The sequence below is a fragment of the Chinchilla lanigera genome, unplaced genomic scaffold (genome assembly GCF_000276665.1).
Source record: "Chinchilla lanigera isolate Chin_1 unplaced genomic scaffold, ChiLan1.0 scaffold00144, whole genome shotgun sequence".
NCBI lineage: Eukaryota > Metazoa > Chordata > Mammalia > Rodentia > Chinchillidae > Chinchilla > Chinchilla lanigera.
In genome coordinates this window covers 2,218,648-2,236,671 of record NW_004955545.1, presented here as the reverse complement: position 1 = coordinate 2,236,671, position 18,024 = coordinate 2,218,648, and the positions used below count along the sequence as shown (strand labels likewise).

At 50.2% G+C, this 18,024-nt stretch overlaps 1 protein-coding gene across 2 annotated transcripts; it reads left to right on the top strand.

The window, feature by feature from the left end:
- Positions 1-6: 6 nt before the first annotated feature.
- Ubqln4 (ubiquilin 4) lies at positions 7-17,878 on the top strand. 2 transcript variants are annotated; one of them, XM_005411644.1, is made up of 11 exons: positions 7-133; positions 2,015-2,166; positions 2,524-2,744; positions 3,265-3,527; positions 5,334-5,492; positions 10,356-10,581; positions 11,830-11,969; positions 12,605-12,688; positions 12,850-12,965; positions 13,206-13,392; positions 15,972-17,878. In XM_005411644.1, the coding sequence occupies exons 1-11, from the start codon at positions 26-28 to the stop codon at positions 16,122-16,124; spliced, it is 1,809 nt and encodes a 602-aa protein (XP_005411701.1). In that variant the 5' UTR covers positions 7-25; the 3' UTR covers positions 16,125-17,878. The 2 variants fall into 2 exon arrangements, with proteins under 2 accessions (XP_005411701.1, XP_013363812.1); XM_013508358.1 differs by lacking the exons at positions 10,356-10,581; positions 11,830-11,969.
- Positions 17,879-18,024: the final 146 nt, after the last annotated feature.

Sequence of the window (18,024 nt, the reverse complement as noted above, 5' to 3'; positions counted from 1 at the left end):
CGGGCGGCCGGGTGGCGGCGGCGGCATGGCGGAGCCGAGCGGGGCGGAGGCGAGGCCCCCTATTCGGGTCACCGTCAAGACCCCCAAGGACAAGGAGGAAATTGTGATCTGCGATCGAGCCTCAGTCAAGGAGGTAGTGCGGAGGGAGGGGGCCGAGGAGTGCGGAAGAGGGGTGGGGGGCCCTGGACGGCCCCGACGGGAGGCGGGTGGGGAGAGAGGGAAGGGGGCGTCCTTCGAGGGGAGGTCTGCGGAGCGTGGCGCGGGTTGGGGCGCGGGTTTGGCGGTGCGGCCAGGGCTGGGGGCGTGGTGGAGAGTGGGCAGAGCGCGCAGTGCACCGGACGGCGGTAGGACCCTGGATTTGAGGCGAGTGTACGCCCCGGGTGCTGGTCGGGTTCGAGGCACCGAGACAGCAAGTGCGGCCCCGGCGAGTTGCTAACCCGCGAGGACGGGCGGGGGCTGGAGGAGCGCTGGCGCCTACTGTGTACCCCGAGAACATCTAGCCTAAGCCCGGAATTACCCTCTGCCCAGGCGCTTCCTACGCTCCCCGAGCTCCCAAATCGAGGTAGTCATCGTGGGTTCTCAGCGCTTCTGCGATTTACGGAGTGCAGTAGGTGCTCAATAAAATTTTGTTGAATGAGTGAATGCGGGACTAGTGCCTGTCTCTGTCACTGCCTGTGACTGCTCCAGAATTTCACATAGGCGGGGCTTAAGATAGGCCATCTGGTTGGAAGATAGGGATCTGGGAGCTCCTCTGCTTAGCAAGTGCACTATTTTTACTTAGAGTGTGCGTTTTGTTTTGTTTTGGAGGGGCTGATAGAATTTGGAGAGATAGCCGGGCGTAGTGGCACAAGGCTGTCATCCCATCACTCGGGAGGCTGAAGCAGGAGGATCGCAGCGAGTTCAAGGCCAGCCTGAACTACATATGGAAACCTTGTCTCAAAAAACAAAACAAAGAATTTGGAGAGATAGGATTGGAAAATTTGCCGGGCTAGCCATTGGTGTTATCACTGTCCCCACAACCCCGTATAAAATCACTAAATTCTAGAATTTAAAGAGTGCTCTGGGCAAGGCTGAATTTGAAAACAGCCCTGAGAGACAACCAGGACTTTGGTAGCAAGACCAGAGTTCCAATCTCCTCAGAACAAGCTACCTAACCTCCCTGATTCTTCTCTGTTTCCTCATCTTTAACTTTTTTTTCCATACCAGCAATCAAACTGAGGACCTTGCGCTTGCCAAGCGGGCGTTATGCTGCTGAGCTATATCCCCGGCCCTGTTTCCTCATCTTTAAAATGCCGATAAGGGGCCGGGGATATAACTCAATGGCACAAGCACCTGCCTGGCAAGTGCAAGGTCCTGAGTTCCATTTCTGTAAACCCCCCCCCAACAGACAATGAATTAATGTATAAGATTGCTAATGTGTGAATAGTTAGTGCTCAGTAACTGGGATGTATTTGTGAGAAAGCTGGAAAGGAAAAGAGGAAGAAACTGGGAATCAAAGAAGAGCAGTGCCTGGGTCCACAGCTGCTGAAGGAGTTGGGATGGAGCAGGCTGCACAGGCAGCACCCTCACAGGGGACAGGGTGGAGGGACTGCAGCTGGAGAGGGGGCAGCAAAGCCTTTCTAGGGTGAGAGAGCCCAGGTTGGAGTTGAGAAAAGGGGCTGTTACTGGTCCCTATGCTTGATTAAGAAAGGAACTGCTTAGGATTGTAAGTTTGAGGACAGACTGGGCAACTTATTGAAACCCTGTCTCCAAATAAATTACAAAGGACTAGGTATGTAGCTCAGTGTAGAGCACTTGCCTAGTGTATGTGAGACCCCAGGTGTAATCCCTACCTGCCCCCCGCCCCAGCTTCTTATTGCAGCTGGAGGGAGGCAGCTGATATTGCAGGAAGGACTTCCTGTGAAGACCGAAGAGGTCAGAGCAAGGAAATACAGAGGCTCTAGAAAAAGAGGCAGGGTCCCCAGTAGGAGGAACCCAGGCAGCCTCAACAGTGATCTCTGCCTCTTCATCACAGTTCAAAGAGGAAATCTCCCGGAGGTTTAAAGCTCAGCAGGATCAGCTGGTCCTGATCTTCGCAGGCAAGATCCTCAAGGATGGAGACACACTGAACCAGCATGGGATTAAGGACGGGCTCACTGTGCACTTGGTCATCAAGACCCCTCAGAAGTAAGTTGAGGGCACAAGCAGACCTAGCTTTGGATTGGGCTTGGGACTTCCTACCCAGAACCTTCTTACCCATTGCTCAGCTGTACTTAGAGGCCTGCTGCCCAGGCCCAGCAGGTGGCTCCAGGGTGCTTACTATCTCCCCTCCTGGGAAGGAGACCTGAATTACCACTCGCACCGTGCCCCAAAGGCAGGTGGTAGTAGAGACTTCCTCCTCTCCCTGGTTTATAGCTATCCTGCCACCCAGCCTGTTCAGGAGGCAACCTGGGCTGGCAGTAGCTGCGAGCTGCACAGAGTGCTCTGGTCCCTTTCTTCTTCCTGTGCTCACTCCAACCAGGATTCTCCTGTCTCTGTCCTCAGGACTCAAGATCCAGCTGCTGCCACCGCTTCTTCCCCGTCCACTCCTGACCCTGCCGCAGCACCCTCCACCACCCCTGCCTCACCTACCACCCCTGCCCAGCCTTCCACCTCTGGCAGCACCGCTTCGGATGCTGGCAGTGGGAGTCGGAGGAGCAGTGGAGGGGGCCCCTCCCCAGGGACTGCTGGGGAGGGACCCCCCAATGCTACTGCGTCTATACTCTGTAAGCCCGCAGGGAGGAGAGCACAGTCTTGTGCTGGGCTGGGGGTTGGGGGAGAGCCAAGAGGAGGAGAAACACTGTCCCTGCTCCTAGTCAGATGGAGATAAGGGACACTTGAACATAGGGTTCCAGACATTGGTGCTTGAGCTAACCTGGGGAGGAAACCAGACCGTGAGGATGTCTGGCGGGGGGGCGGGGGGCATAACTGTTCGTAGTGAAGGTAGAAAGGGAACTAGGAATGTGGGAGCCTTGGGTGAGGAGACTGGAAAACCCTGGCCCCAAATGGTAGGCACATGAAGAGTACTTCTTTACTCATTCAGCAGGTTCCTGCTGATCACCTCCCCTCTGCTCAGCAGTCGCCATCAAAGAGGTCTCACATCTCTGTGCCCAGAGCAGATCAGGGTTGGGAGAAGAGGGAAACTGTGAGAGACTTAGGGCCCATTGTGAAGACCTGAATTCATTGGCTGTGCTAGGTGGGGGCGGGGTTTTGGGGGTAGACTGTGACCCTGTGCACTCCCTACAGCTGGCTTTGGGGGCATCCTGGGGCTGGGCAGCCTGGGCCTTGGCTCTGCTAACTTCATGGAGCTGCAGCAGCAAATGCAGAGGCAGCTGATGTCCAACCCTGAGATGCTGTCACAGATCATGGAGAACCCCTTGGTCCAGGATATGATGTCTAACCCTGACCTCATGCGCCACATGATCATGGCCAACCCCCAGATGCAGCAGCTGATGGAGCGGAATCCAGAGATCAGCCACATGCTCAACAACCCTGAGCTCATGAGGCAGGTGGGTACAGAGAAGGCCAGAGGAGTAGAGGACATCTGGTGCCCAGCCGTGCCCTGCCCACTCTTTCCTATCTTGTCCTACACTGATTTGTTCATTTATTCATTGGCAGGCATAGTTTGAACACTTGAGGTTCAGGGGTGGAAAGACAGGCATAGCTTTTCGGGAACTACTGGTCTTAGAGGGCAGTGGGACAGGTAGATGAGTAATTATAGTAGAGTGTGGTCAGTACTGCCCAGAGAATAATCACAACGTCCTGAGGATCATCAGAGTTAGGAATGACGTCTCACCATACCCTGGGGTGTGGAAGAGGCCTTTGAGGAGAAGTATCATCAAATCAGTTCCCAGTGAGGGAAGTGGGTGCAAGAAATGTGTATTCAGGGCCGTAGGACAGTGAAGGCAATGGCTTGGGAGTAAAAGATTATGGGATGTTTGGGGAATGTTGTGGCTGGGCAGGCCTTGTGGGGAAAGGAGACCCTGCAGAGGCCATTTCAGCCATGGTGTTTAGGAGTACCATCTCAGGCTCCAACCTACCAGGGGACAAGGACAGATGGTCTTCCCAGCAAAGTTGTGCACATCTTGCTGGACTTACCAGAAGGTACCTTCCAGGTGTTCCATAAGGGCAAAGGTTTTAAAATATTTGTTCCCAGACTATAACTCTGCCTGCTATATAGTCATCCTTCAATAGATGAATGAATTATAGGACAAGAGGTCAGAATTCTGTGAGGCCCCGTATATCTGTCTGTAAAAGTATCTTAGAAGAAGCAGGGATGGGGCAGATTAGGAAGAAAGGAGAGGGAAGACCTTCCAAGTAGGACATGAACAGAAGCTACATTCACTTTCTCTACCATGAACTCTCTCCTGGTGCTGACAGAGGAGACCCCCTAATTGAAAATAAGCTCTGGGCTTCAACAAAGAAAGTCTCGATCTTCCGTGTTGGTCGAGGTTCAGTCAGGCTGGGGTGTAGTGCAGTAGTAGAGCACCTGCCTAGCATGTACCAGGCCCTGGGTACAACCCTCCATACTTAAAAACAAAGATCCAATCAGGCAAAGACTGGCGGGTGGGAGTTAGGGTGTCTTTAGCTTTGTTCCAGCCTGAACTTTTCCCAGCCCAACCTGTCACTTACAGTATGGTCTTGGTCAGTGAAGCCAACCTACCCTTCTTTTTTTTGTCTTTTTGAGAAAGGGTCTCACTATGCAGTTCAGGCTGACCTTGAGCTCACTTTGTAGCCCAGGCTGGCCTCAAACTCGCAACGATCCTCCTGCCTCAGCCTCCCAAGTGCTGGGATTGCAGACGTGCGCCACCATGCCCAGCTGCCAACCTACCCTTGAAACCTATCTCTGCCATTAACTGGCTGTGTATCTTGGGGCAGGAAGTCTGTGAATATCTCTGCCTGTTTTCTCATCTGCAAAATGGGGGCCAGAATACCTGCCTGGGGTGATTATTGTGGGATTACGTCATTTGAATTCTGCAGATTGCTTAGCCCAGGGCCTACGTGTAGAAGGTACTCAAGAGATGCTAGTTTTCTCATTGCTGCCTCTCCTGTTGTATCTCTTCCTGCTCGGTTTCTGTGGGCACCCTGATACTTCTATGCCTCCCCCGATCTCGAGAGAGGGAAGCTCCTATCTCCCTACAACCAGGAGCTCATTGTCTTCCACTAGAAAAAGCCAACCAGAATCCCCACAGGGAGGCAGAGTGGGACGTAGATTACAGTACAGGAAGTAGTTACTGACACAGATTCCCCTCCTCAGAGCCTCCTGGTTTGATGCCCCCTGGGTAGGCTCCATCCCATCTCTCTGTCTTCCCCAGACAATGGAGCTTGCTCGGAATCCAGCCATGATGCAAGAGATGATGCGGAACCAGGACCGGGCCCTGAGCAATCTTGAGAGCATCCCCGGAGGGTATAATGCTCTCCGCCGCATGTACACGGACATCCAGGAGCCCATGTTCAGTGCTGCCAGGGAACAGGTAGGCCAAGAGCTGGGCAGTAGAAGAGGCTGCCCAGGCTCAGGATTCCCTACCCACAAGGCAGGCCATGCTGGGCTGTTCTTTCCTTCCCCAGTACCTGAAGGGATGAGCCTTGACTTAAAGATGTTCTCCATAGTGCAGAGCCAGGGGTGGTCCAATTTGGCATGGACCAAGGGCACAACGTAGCTGAGGTCCTGAGGAAAGTGGGTGAGGTATAATGTCTGAGGGACTGGACATTTTGCTGATAAACTTCTTACATGAGGTGCTGAAGGGTTGTGGGGCAGACCTGGGACCAAACGCCAGCCCTAGTACAGTGTATCTCAAGTGTGGTCCATGGATCACCAGTGTCAGAATCACTCAGTGAGCTCAATAATGGTGAGATTCTTGGTCCCCAGCTTTGGGCTGTGTTTTGAATCAGTCTTGGGTCATGGCCCCGGATTATGTACTTAAAAAAAATGCTTTATGAGTTCATTCCAAGTATATAAAAAAGTATAGGTAAAAATAGAACAGTCTCAAAAAAAAAAAAAAAAAGTATTGTATCCATCTTGTATCCATGTTGCCATGTAGAATCTCACTGGATTTTTTTATTTTTTGTCATTTTGAGACAAGAGTCTCACTGTGCATTTCAGTTTGGCCTTGAGCTCACTTTGTAGCCCAGGCTGTTCTTGGACTTGCAAGGATCCTCCTGCCTCAACCTCCCTAGGGCTAGGATTACAGGTGTGCCCCACCATAACTGGCCTCACTGGTTTTTTAAAACTTAACTGTACTCTAAACACATTATGTATCTGTATGTCTCAAAATTTAGAAATTACACAAAGTAAACAAAAGGGTATTCAAAAAGTATGAGAAATTGTCTAAGCTTTTAAAAAAAAAAAGGAATACAAAAGGGATTCTTCTATTTCTATCTCCCAGCCACCCCTTTCCTACCTTTACAGCCACTAATACTGTTAGTACCTTGTGTATTTTCCTACACATATATAATATCTGCAAGTAAGTCATATAGGTAGAGTTGTAGTATTCACATACCTTCCTCAATCATATGCCTCTCATTCCTTCCTCAGAGGTAACTACTAGCTTGAGGTTGGTAGCTCAGGTTGACCTTGAACTTGAAGCAATCCTCAGCTACAAAGTGAACTCAAGGCCATCCTGAACTGCATAGTGAGACCCTGTCTCAAAAAGACAAAGAAAAAAAAAGCAGGGGGCCGGGGGTTTAGCTCAGCAGCACAAGCACCTCCATGGCAAGTGCAAAGTCCCAAGTTCAAGTCCCAGTACCAAAAAACAACAACAACAACAACAAAAAACAGCAACAACAAAAAAAACCCAAGAATAATTTAACTACAAAAAACTATGAATATGCCAGATGTCACATGTCTATAATTCCAGCTATTTGGGTGGCTGAAGCAAGAGGATTGCAGGTTGAAGGCCAGCAAGAGCAACTTAGCGAGACCCTGTCTCAAAATAAAAGAAAAAGTGTGGGGATATATCTTAGCACTCCCTGGGTTCAGTCTCTAGTACTAATTAATTGAGCAGGTGTGGTGGTATATGCCTGTAATGCCAGTACTTGGAACGCTGAGGCAGAATTGCCACAAGTTCAAGACCAGCCTGGGCTACACAGCAAGACTTTGTCTTTTGTTTTGTTTTTGTCTTTTTTTTTTTTGGAGACAGGGTCTCACCATGTTCATGCTGGCCTTGAACTCTTGAACTCACTTTGTAGTCCAGGCTGGTCTCAAACTCGCAGCGATCCTCCTGCCTCATCCTCCCAAGTGCTGGGATTACAGGTGTGCACCACCATGCCCAGAAAGACTCTGTGTTTTTTGTTTTTTAAAAAGCACACAAAAATAAAACACTTTAAAAGTATTTTTGCTGGGCATGGTGGTGCCCCTGTAATCCCTGCACTTGGGAAGCTGAGACAGGAGGATTGCTGTGAATTAGAGGCCAACCTGGGTTACCTAAGCAAGTTCAAGACCAGCTTGAACTATGTAGTGGACCCTGTCACCCCCCCAAAAAAAATAAATAAATAAATTAAGTTAATTGATTAATTCAATTTTATTTATTTATTTATTGGTACTGGGAATCGATCTCAGGACCTTGTGCTTGCCAGGCAGGCAGTTGTGCCACTGAGCTATATCCCCAGCCCTAATTGATTAATTTTAAAAAATAAAAAGGAAATGGGAATATAGCTTCTTGTGAGGCCCTGGGTTCATTTTCTAATACTGCAAAAGGGAGTAGAAGACGGGGAAAAGAAAAGTGCACATACGATCAATGTGTAATTTGATAAATTTTCTCCATTAGCCAGAACCCAGGTGTGAGGACAGGACCTCACCTGACTTTTTCGCTGAGAAGGGGGTGGGAATGGCCTGAATGGCCTGTGCCTCCCACAGCTCAATCAGTCTTGCTGTCTCTGTCCTGCACCAAGTTTCCCAGATGAGTGTGTCTTTTGCTGACCCTCGGTTCCCTGGTGTGTTTTTCTATCCCTACAGTGATTTCTCATTGTCTTAGTCTTGGTATCTGGTGGCGTGAAATTCTCCATTGTATTCTTCAAAACTGTCTTGGTTATTCTTGACATTGCTGTTTGAAATTTCAGAAACTGCTTTAGGAGTCAACTATTAATTTTTAAAGGAATTTGTAAATTTTTCCATAAGTAATTGAAAAACTTTTCTTAAATCAAACTAATGGTCGTACCTGGTTAAAAACAATAAAAAAAAATAGTTGAAAAGAGTTTATAGCGTACACTCCTGCGGATTCTGATGCACAGTCAAGGGTGAGAACCACTTTTCTAAAAGAGCATAGCACTTTGCAGCCACAAGCCTGAGTTAAATGGCTGCACCCCCATTTCCTAGTGGTGTGATTTGAAGTGAATTACGTGCCTTCTCTGAGTCTTAGCTTCCTTGTTTTAAAAGTGGAGATATTATAAGTGTCTGGCTACCTAAGTTGATTGGTCAAGCATGAAACTCTTAAAAGTGGACATATTGCTGGGCATGGTGGCACACATATGTAATCCCAGCACTCAGGAGGCTGAGGCAGGTGAGTCACCTCAAGTTCAAGGCTAACCTTCATTACATAGTGAGTTCAAGGCCAGCCTGGGCTGCATAGCAAGATCCTCTCTCATTTAAAAAAAAAAAAAAAAAGTGGATGTATTATAGCAGGTGCTCTCAAGTATTTGGTCTCTGGACCTTTTCATATGCTTAAAAGTTATGGGGAGAAAAAAAGAAAAAAGTTATGAAGAACTCTAACTTTTGTTTTTATGGGTTAATCTATCAGCATTCACTGTGTCAGAAATTTAAAAACTGATAACATTTTTAAATATTTAACTCATTTAACAATAACAATTCATGACAAGATACTATAAATAACATTCTTTTGAAAAAATCTTTATTTTCCAAAACAAAGCTTTAGAGGAAAGCATGGTCTTAATTTATATTTTTGCAGATCTCCTTAAAGTCTGGCTCACTGTTAAGACAGCTGGCTTCTCAGATCTGCATTCATTCCACCGAACGTCATGTTATGAAAACCATTTTAAACCTTGCAGGGGATCCTAGGACCACACTTTGAGAACTAGTATATTAGAGGGATGTTATAAGCATTAGAATAAATGTGGCAGGCACATAGTAGGTGCTTAGTAAGTGGCAGCTGCTATCACTATGGACAATTCAAGAAAAGAGATGCAGTCTTTAGGGTGTACCTGGAAGAGCAAAGCAAGACTCAGAACTGGGTGTAGTGAGGTGCTAGACGGGTTTCCAGAGCAGGAAATTTAAAGCAGGGACAAAGATGAAAAGCTCAGTGCAGGAACCCTGGCCTGTGAGCCCTGTTATCTGAACCGGCATCTGGTAAAGGTGGGGAGGGAGAGGAGAAGAGCCACAGCGCGGAGTGGGGAGGTCGTTGGTCAGCCCTGTCCCACTGTGCATAACAGAAGCCTGGACAGGAAGCCCAGAGTGGGGAAGGGCTCAGTCTGCTGGCCACCTCCTGCCTGCCGGACGACCTGAGAACTCAGAGAGGGAGCTGCCCAGCTCCAGTCTTGGAAGGCTGAGGGCGGGAGGTGGTGTCTGGGGCTCCCTCCCTCAGCACACCCCTCTGACAGAGCCCTGTTTAGGATGCTGAATCTTCAGAGGGAAAGGGCTCTGTGTTGCCTCTGTGCTGTGCGCCATAAACCAGACTGGAGCAATGCTGGGGAACACAGTGGGGAGCCCGCCTGGGGACCTGGTGGGGAACCAAGGGGTATGGGCCTGGAGCAGCCAGTGAAGAGGTGGGCGGGGACGGGGCACCCACCCAGAGGAGGCAAAGGAGGAACCCGGGAGAGGGCTGCATTCCGGTGCCTGTGGTCTGCCTGGATGGGCAGACAATGGCAGGCAAGGGACCTGGGTGTGAGGAAGGGGATTCCAGGGAGTTAGGGCTGGACTGAGGTGGCTGGGAAATGGGGAGCCAGAGACAGATGTGGGTCAAGTGGGAGTCGGGTCCAAGCCGCCCCTGTCCAGTCAGCACTTACTTATTGAGCATCTTCTAGCAGTGTGGCTGCGGGTACAAAGGTAAATCCAACATTGTCTGCCCCTGGAGAGCTACAGGAAAAGCTTGTGTAAAGCGCTGTGGGCCACAGAGATTAGAGATCTAACTTTTAGAGCCTGCAGGGGAGAAGGGCAGTTTCCAGTTTTCTAAGAGTTCCTCTATCCAGTCGTTAACATCAGACACCCTTCGGGCAAGGGTGGAGCTGTCCCCTGGGGGTGAGAACTGAACTGTGGGTGTTCTAGGTTTTAGATCTGTCTGCCTTTCATGGGGAAGGGGAGGCTGTTAGGTGAGAGGAGAGGAAGGGCCTAGCCCTTGTCCCAGATTTGTTTCAATCCTTAACCCGAAACCTTTCCCTCCTCCCAGTTTGGCAACAATCCCTTCTCTTCCCTGGCCGGGAACTCCGACAGCTCGTCCTCCCAGCCTCTGCGGACTGAGAATCGAGAGCCCCTCCCTAACCCCTGGAGCCCCTCGCCCCCCACCTCCCAGGCCCCCGGGTCCGGTGGGGAGGGCACCGGAGGATCGGGGACCAGCCAGGTGCACCCGACAGTCTCGAACCCCTTTGGGATCAATGCGGCTAGCCTGGGGTCAGGTATGTCCTAGGGTGTGAGGAGCTTAGCTGGGTCACCAGGGCAGCCCCCTCTGCCCTGGAACTGAATGGGGTTCACACTGCTCCAGAAGAGGCGAGACTATATGAAAGCTACAGGGAGAAGCAGTGCATGGTGGTGGTATACGCCTCTAATCCCAGCATTTAGGAGGCAGAGGCAGGAGGATCAATAGTTCCAAGCCAGCCTGGGCTACATAATGAGTTTAAGGCCAGCCTGGACTATACAGCGAAATCCTGTCTCAAAAAAAAGCTACAGGGGGTCCTCAGCAGCTTGTGTAGTGGCCTCACCCTTTAGAGGCTGAGACTTGGTTCTAGTCATGTTCTAGTGTCCTTATGTCCCTGGGAATGACCGGAGTGTTGGTTCATGGGTTAACCAGCCCCCACTTCCTTGAGCACTTTTGGTGTAAATGGGTCAGATGGGAGGTAGGGGTGGGAGGTGGGGGTGATTGGAGAGGAATCAGGGCAGGCCTAGGGACAAGCAGATGTGAGGCTGGAGGAAAGGGCTGTGCCTGGTTGCCATATACAGAATCGCATGTTGTGCACTGCACAGCCTAAGGTAATGAGCAGTTTATCTGGACTATGACTGTACACGTGCCCTGGGGAAATCTTTGGTAGATGCCCTGATTTCTCTGTACGCTGGAGAATATCTTGATTGGGAAAGTTCCTTTCCTCTGTGTGCTTTAGTTGCCTTATTTATAAAATAAGGACTGGAAATTGATCCATGGTTTTAAAATTGTGTTCCTGAGTCCTGTGGGGCCTGGATGTCCTGGTCTATAGGATAAGAAAAGACTGACTGCAAGAGGCTCCAGGCCTCCTGCCCCAGCACAAATGAACCGGGCCACTGACATGCTTGGTTTCTGAGTGAGATTTGACTCTGGAAAGGGTCTCTGCTGCTCAGCCAAGTTTGAAAGCCATTGATCTAGGTAACATGCAGCCAGTCCTTTCCCACTGAGACATGATTGGAGCTTGTGGCAAGGACAGTCCAGAAGGGCAGAAATTTAGTTTCTAGCTGGCTTGTCCTTAGAATCTATGGGAGAGGTCCAGGCCAAAACCGGGCAAGCTGGCCTAGGACTCAGGGGAGCCTGGGGCCACCACCACAGTTCTCAGGCAGCCCTGTAACACGTATTTCAGACCTGTGTAATCAGTGTCTGCAGTGAGGTGAACTGAAGCGGGGTGTCTGGTCTCCATCTGGACCCTTCTCTCCTGTTTTGTGTGTTTTTGCCCATGCGCTAGGGGTGTTCAACAGCCCAGAAATGCAGGCGCTCTTGCAGCAGATCTCTGAGAACCCCCAGCTCATGCAGAATGTGATCTCGGCCCCCTACATGCGCAGCATGATGCAGACGCTGGCCCAGAACCCTGACTTTGCTGCTCAGGTATCCAGCCAGCACAAGGGAGTATTGCTGGGGAGGGGCTCGGGGTGGGGTCAACCACTTTGGTCAAATGGTTCTGGAGCCAGACTGCCTGGGCCTGTATCCTGAGCTCTGTCACTTCCCAGCTGTGTGAGCTGAGCAAGTTAGTTAACCTCCCAGTTTCTTCATCCACAGAGTGGTACTCACATTAGTTCCTGCCCCATTGAGTTGTGAAGATCAAAGGAGTTAATACATGTCAAATGTTGAGAACATGGGCTGGGGATGTGGCTCAGTGATAGAGCTCTCGCCTTGCATGCATAAGGCTCTGGGTTTGATCCCCAGTGCCCCCCCACACACACGTTTAGAACGTGGCACAGCACACAGTAAACACCATATACTTGAAAATGTTTAAATCCCCGCGACACACACACACATCATCATCATCGAACCTGGGCCAAACAGCCTGATTCCTGACTGTTCGTTGTTCAGATCATAGTCCATTTCCTCTCACTGTCCCACACCGATCTTCAGAATCTTTGAGACCCTTGGAAATGCTGGCCAGACTTCCAGCAGCGGTGGGGTGCCAAGGTTCCTGAGGTGTAGGGGAATTCTTGGGATGGGAAGGCCCAGACCCTCTCCTTCTACCTTCCCTCTGGCAGATGATGGTGAACGTGCCACTCTTCGCGGGGAACCCCCAACTGCAGGAGCAGCTCCGCCTGCAGCTCCCCGTCTTCCTGCAACAGGTGAGGGAGAAGCCTGCTGGATGCGGGTGGATGGAAAGAGCTGGCCATAAGTCTTAGTGGGGAGATGTTAAAGTAGGGGCAGAGCTTAGCTCTGGACTCAGCCTTTAGGCTGCCTCCTCTTTCCTGCCACCTCCTGTCACCTTTCTCTGTTTGTTTACCAGATGCAAAATCCGGAGTCACTGTCTATCCTCACCAATCCCCGCGCCATGCAGGCGTTACTGCAGATCCAGCAGGGACTACAGACCTTGCAGACAGAAGCCCCTGGGCTGGTACCTAGGTAAGCAGATGGGCAGCATGGCTCTGGCTGTCATTCTTCTTCATCCCTTTCTGCCTTTCTCTGAACTGTCCTGGTGTCTCTGCTCTTTTCTTTTGGTTCCATGAATTGAGCTTAGGACCTTGCACATGCCAGGCAGGCACCATGCCACTGGGCTATACCCCAGCCCTTGTTCTCCTTTTTGGATCTCATATTCTCATTTCTTGGATGCCACTCTTATCTCTCGATGTCTCCTGCCTGCAGTCTTGGGTCCTTTGGGATGCCCCGGACTCCGGCACCCTCGGCAGGCAGCAACTCTGGGTCTACAGCTGAGGCCCCCGCCTCCTCGCCAGGCACACCAGCTACGTCTCCTCCCACGGGGACGTCCAGTGCCCAGCAGCAGCTCATGCAGCAGATGATTCAGCTTTTGGCTGGAAGTGGAAACTCACAGGTACATGGGGTGGCCGGGCTGGTGCTTGGGACCACCATGTTCCTCCTGCCGCGTCAAAGCTAGCAGTAGAGTAGGGGCAGCAGGCAGGCTTTGCAGTCAGCCAGACCTGGCCACCTGCTAGCCTCGGGCAGGTTACAGGTCACCCCTGAGTTCAGTTTTCGTGGCTGTGAGAATAGTCGTGGCATCTACCAGGTGCTGAGTGTTTTACATATGAGAGCTCCTTTCCCTTATTCCTTATGGAAAGGCACTAGGATGATTGTCTCTGTGCCCTGGATGGGGAAAGCTGAGGCCCTGCAAGGTTAAATGACTTGCTCAGTTACACGTCTAGGAGATAGTGGGACCAAGATTCAAACCAGAGCATTCTGGCTCCAGAACTTACATTTTACTATGTTGTTATCACTTTCACTTTATTTTTGTGGTGCTAGGAATTGTTTTTTGTATTTTCTTTTGGTATCAGGAATCAAACTCAGGACCTTGCACTTGCCAGGCAGGTGTTTATGCCACTGAGCTATATCCCCTGTCCTGGTGCTAGGAATTGAAGCCAGTCCTTGTGCATGCTCAGCTCATCCTCCTCCATTGAGGCATGCTCCCAGCCCCTTCAGGGGATTCTTTTTGATAATCAAAGCAGTGTCCATCTCGGAGACTGAGGAGGATGAGTCTGCAAGGTGAAGTGACTACTGTCTTGGGCCATAAAGTCAAGGATAGGGGCAGGGAGGAACTAGGATGAGCCTCTTGGCATTTCTATGACCTCTATCAACAAAGAGGTATGTGTTCCAAGCTCTGTGCAGGGCAATAGGAGGGTTGGCCCAGGTGGTCTCCAAGGCCTGGACTGTATTGCGAAACAAGAGGGAGCAGTGATGTAGGTCAGGGCCCCGGGCCGGGCTCACTGTGCAACCCCGAGCAGTCCGTCGTTCCTCTGGGTCACACTTGCCTCCTGTCAGTGGCTGGTGGGCAGTGGCCACTGAGCTCCTTCTAGCTCTGACTCTTCTGTCCAAGATCTCAGAAAGTGCTTCTCAAATGTCCCCTGGGAAGATGCTTTTCTAGGAGATGGTTATAGGAGTGTCAAGAATGAAACCTCTTCTGTTTTGTAAATAATTGTTTGCTGATCAGTTAAACTGTATTAAACGGGTTCTTTCTTTCCTTCTGTGGCCTGTAGTATGACAGTATTTGATGACTGTCAGGAGAGGGTATGTTGAACGTGCAGTTTTTTTGAGACAAAGTTTCACTATGTAGTTCAGGCTGGCCTTGAACTGAATATGTAACCCAAGCTGGCCTTGAACTCACAGCAGTTCTCCTCACCCAAGGGGCTGAAGAGGGTGGGGGAACAATCAAGATATATCATGTATGGGTACAAATTCCCTGTGATGAATGTGATCATTATGTATACCTAAAATGTACCAATAAACTTAATTAATTACAAAAATTCTGCCTTAGCTTCCCAAGTGCTGGGATTACAGGTGTGCACCACCACACCTGACTGAACATGCATCTTATTTGATCACAGAGCATTTGAGTTTTGGAGCACTTGTTAGCTTTAAAATGTTCATGGGAGGGCTGAGGATATAGCTCAGTGGCACAGTACCTTGCCTAGCAAGCACAAGGTCCTGAGTTTGGTTCCCTATACAAAAAAAAAAAAAAAAAAAAAATGTTCATGGGAAGTAAGAATGTAAGCTGATACAGGCCTATCAGACACTTTGAAAAACTTCCTTTTAATACAGGGTCTTGCTATATAATTCAGGCTGGCCTGAACTCACTATGTGGCCCAAACTGCCCTTGAACTTGCCCTGACCCTCCTGCCTCAGTCTCCCAAGTGCTGGAATCATAGGCGTGCACCACCATGCCCAGCTAGACACTTTGAGTTTTTAAGAAAGATACCCACTGCTTTTTTTTTTTAGAACAGGGAAATTGAACTGTAGACCCTATACATGTTAGGCAAGTTCTCTACCATTAAGCTACATCCTCACCCCATACCCACCTTACTATTACTATAGTTATTTGGTGACCTGGAACTGGGCTCTCTGGCCTCACTGCAGCTCACTCTTCCCCACTGCACTGATTGACTCTGAGGATGTCAGAGACTACCACTTGCTCTTCCCCTTGCTCTCTGTCTCTCTGTCTTTTTTACCCCCAGTAGTGGAGATTTGAACCCAAGGTTTTTGCATTGAGCTACATCCCCAGTTCCTTTTTTAAATTTTGAGACAAGACCTAGCTGAGTTACTAAGTTCTGCTAGCTGGACTCGAACCTGCCTCAGCCTCCTAGAATGCTGGAATTACAAGCATTCACTACCATATCCAGCTTTTATTGGTCTTTTCTTTCTCCATTACTAGAGATTGAACCCAGAGCCTTCACACTGCGCTGCATCCCCAACCCTTTTCTTATTTCTTAGTTCGATACTGTTTCACTAAGTTGCCCAGGCTGGACTTGAACTTTTAATCCTCCTGCCTCAGCTTCCTAGAGGCTTGTGATTACAGGTGTACACCACCACGCCCAGCTTCTTTCTGCTTGTATAAACCCTCAGGTTCAGATAGTTCCTCTCAGTTGTATCCTATACCCACTCTGTCATTCCTGTGCCCTCCAGGTGCAGACGCCAGAAGTAAGATTTCAGCAGCAACTGGAGCAGCTCAACTCCATGGGATTCATTAATCGTGAAGCCAACCTGCAGGCCCTGATTGCTACAGGAGGGGACATCAACGCAGCTATTGAGAGACTCCTGGGCTCCCAGCTCTCCTAATCCCTTGGCCCCTGCCTCCTGCCTCTCCTTTGACTCAGTGCCAGCCTTTGGTGCCTCTGTCAGCCCCTGCCCTCCGCAGCTTGTCCCTCTGCCTTCTCGCTTGTCCTGTCCTAACAGCAGGGAGATTTTAGAGGCACTGGTCCCGGCCCTGTAGCTCTGAGAATTTCAGTTTTACTGCTGTCTCTTGACAGAGTCTTCTGTCCTGGTCCTCCCTGAGCAGAGCCCTTCGGACAGTTTGCAATTCTGTTGATTGGCCCACCTCCCTGCTACAGTCACTTTTCAAAGTCTTCAGACTTCTCAGTGGGACTGCAGCGTCGAGGAGGACCCAGCTGTCTGACTAGAATAGAGTCTTCCACCAGTACCACTATGGCTTAGCTTGTTTTAACATGGATTTTGGTAACTATATTCCTTCTGCCTCCTCCCCAACCCCAGCCCAACCAGCCTAGAATGTCACGTTCCGAGGGTGAGGGACAGGTGATCCAGGCTCTGGTTTTTCCTCCTCAACTTCTGTTCTGGTGACTTCATCCACCACTTTCTCACCTTCTGTGTGGGGACTTCCAGGAACAGCGGAAGATGCCTGTTGCCTTGTCCCGGGGCTGGGGGTGGGTGGGGGCTGAAACTTAGCGCTCTGGACAGGAGTCAACAGGCCTGGCCCCAGCTCAGTGTAGACTGGCGTGCATGAGGAGGGATTGGAATTTCTTGGAGGACGAGAATGGGCAAGAGCAAGCTTGGGTCTGGAATTGACAGTTGGAGTGTGGAAGTGCTCGTAGAACTTCTAGTCAGGAGAACTCAGGCCCAGGCCTGCCAGAGGAGAAATAAGATCCCGGTAGAATCGGAATTGAAGACAGGGACTCCACAAAGCTAAGCAGTTTAGACTACAAGGAGTGATGTCGGCTCCACTCTCTCAGACACACCCGTGCATGTGCACACACACGCACACACACACAGGCTTCCATAAACCCAGGACCTACCTGTATCTTGCCACAGTCATTTCTACTTCCTTCAAAGAAGGGGTGGAGATCTGTCTCAGCAGGGAGGTAGCGTGCTTGTGTGTGTGTGTGTGTGTGTGTGTGTGTGTATGTGTTAGGGTGGATTATTTGCTGATTTCTGGTCTCTCTCACCAGAGACAAGTAGGTCATAGGGCAAGTCTAGTGCAGGAGTAGTACATCCGGGAGAGCTGGGTTCGTTGAACCTCTACGTGCTGGGTCACCAACAACCAGTGTGGGTACCTTCTGAAGCTGTCAGGCTGTGACTGTGACTGACCGCTTCCTGTCACTACTTTGGGGAATAGCAGAGAGATTTCTCACTTCAGAGTCCTTGGCCTTTCAGTTGTTCACTGTTTCTTTCCAGGCCAGAAACTGTTTTTGTTCGCTTGTTTGTTCGTTTGGGTTTTTGTGGTGCTGGGGATTGAAACCAAGGTTTCACGCATGCAAGGCAAGTGCTGGACCACTGATCTACATCCCCGGCACAGACTTCTTTTTGAGGAAGGAGAGGGGAGGGTGGCAATGAAGCCTTTAATCTGGAACTGGACATTGCTCTCTGTTTGGGCACCGAGGAGGCTCATATCACCTCCCTCCAGCCCCCAGGCATGGAGGGTCCCCTGGCTGATGATACGGAGGAGGCAAGAGGAACAGAATTCTGCTCCAAAGTGGGAAAGGGTCCCAAGCAGTCCGGAGATGTCTGCCCTTTCCCTCCCGACCTCCCCCAACACCCACACTGGCCTTTGTAAATAAATGGTGTGATCTTTGTTGTGAGAGTGTGTTGGTGTTTGTTTTCTAAGGATGAGGAGGCTGGTTAAAGGCAACGTCTCAGTTTTACAGGACAGAAGGTAGGGTCTGCACGTCTGTAATCTCAATGCTTGGGAGGCTGAGGCAGGAGGATCATTGCGAGTTCGAGGCCA

Coding starts and splice junctions, on each gene's coding strand:
- Ubqln4 (XM_005411644.1), top strand. CDS start 26: ATGGCGGAGCCGAGCGGGGCGGAGGCGAGGCCCCCTATTCGGGTCACC. Junction 10,582..11,829: donor TGCGGCTAGCCTGGGGTCAG/GTATGTCCTAGG, acceptor CCCATGCGCTAG/GGGTGTTCAACAGCCCAGAA. Junction 12,689..12,849: donor TCCCCGTCTTCCTGCAACAG/GTGAGGGAGAAG, acceptor TTTGTTTACCAG/ATGCAAAATCCGGAGTCACT.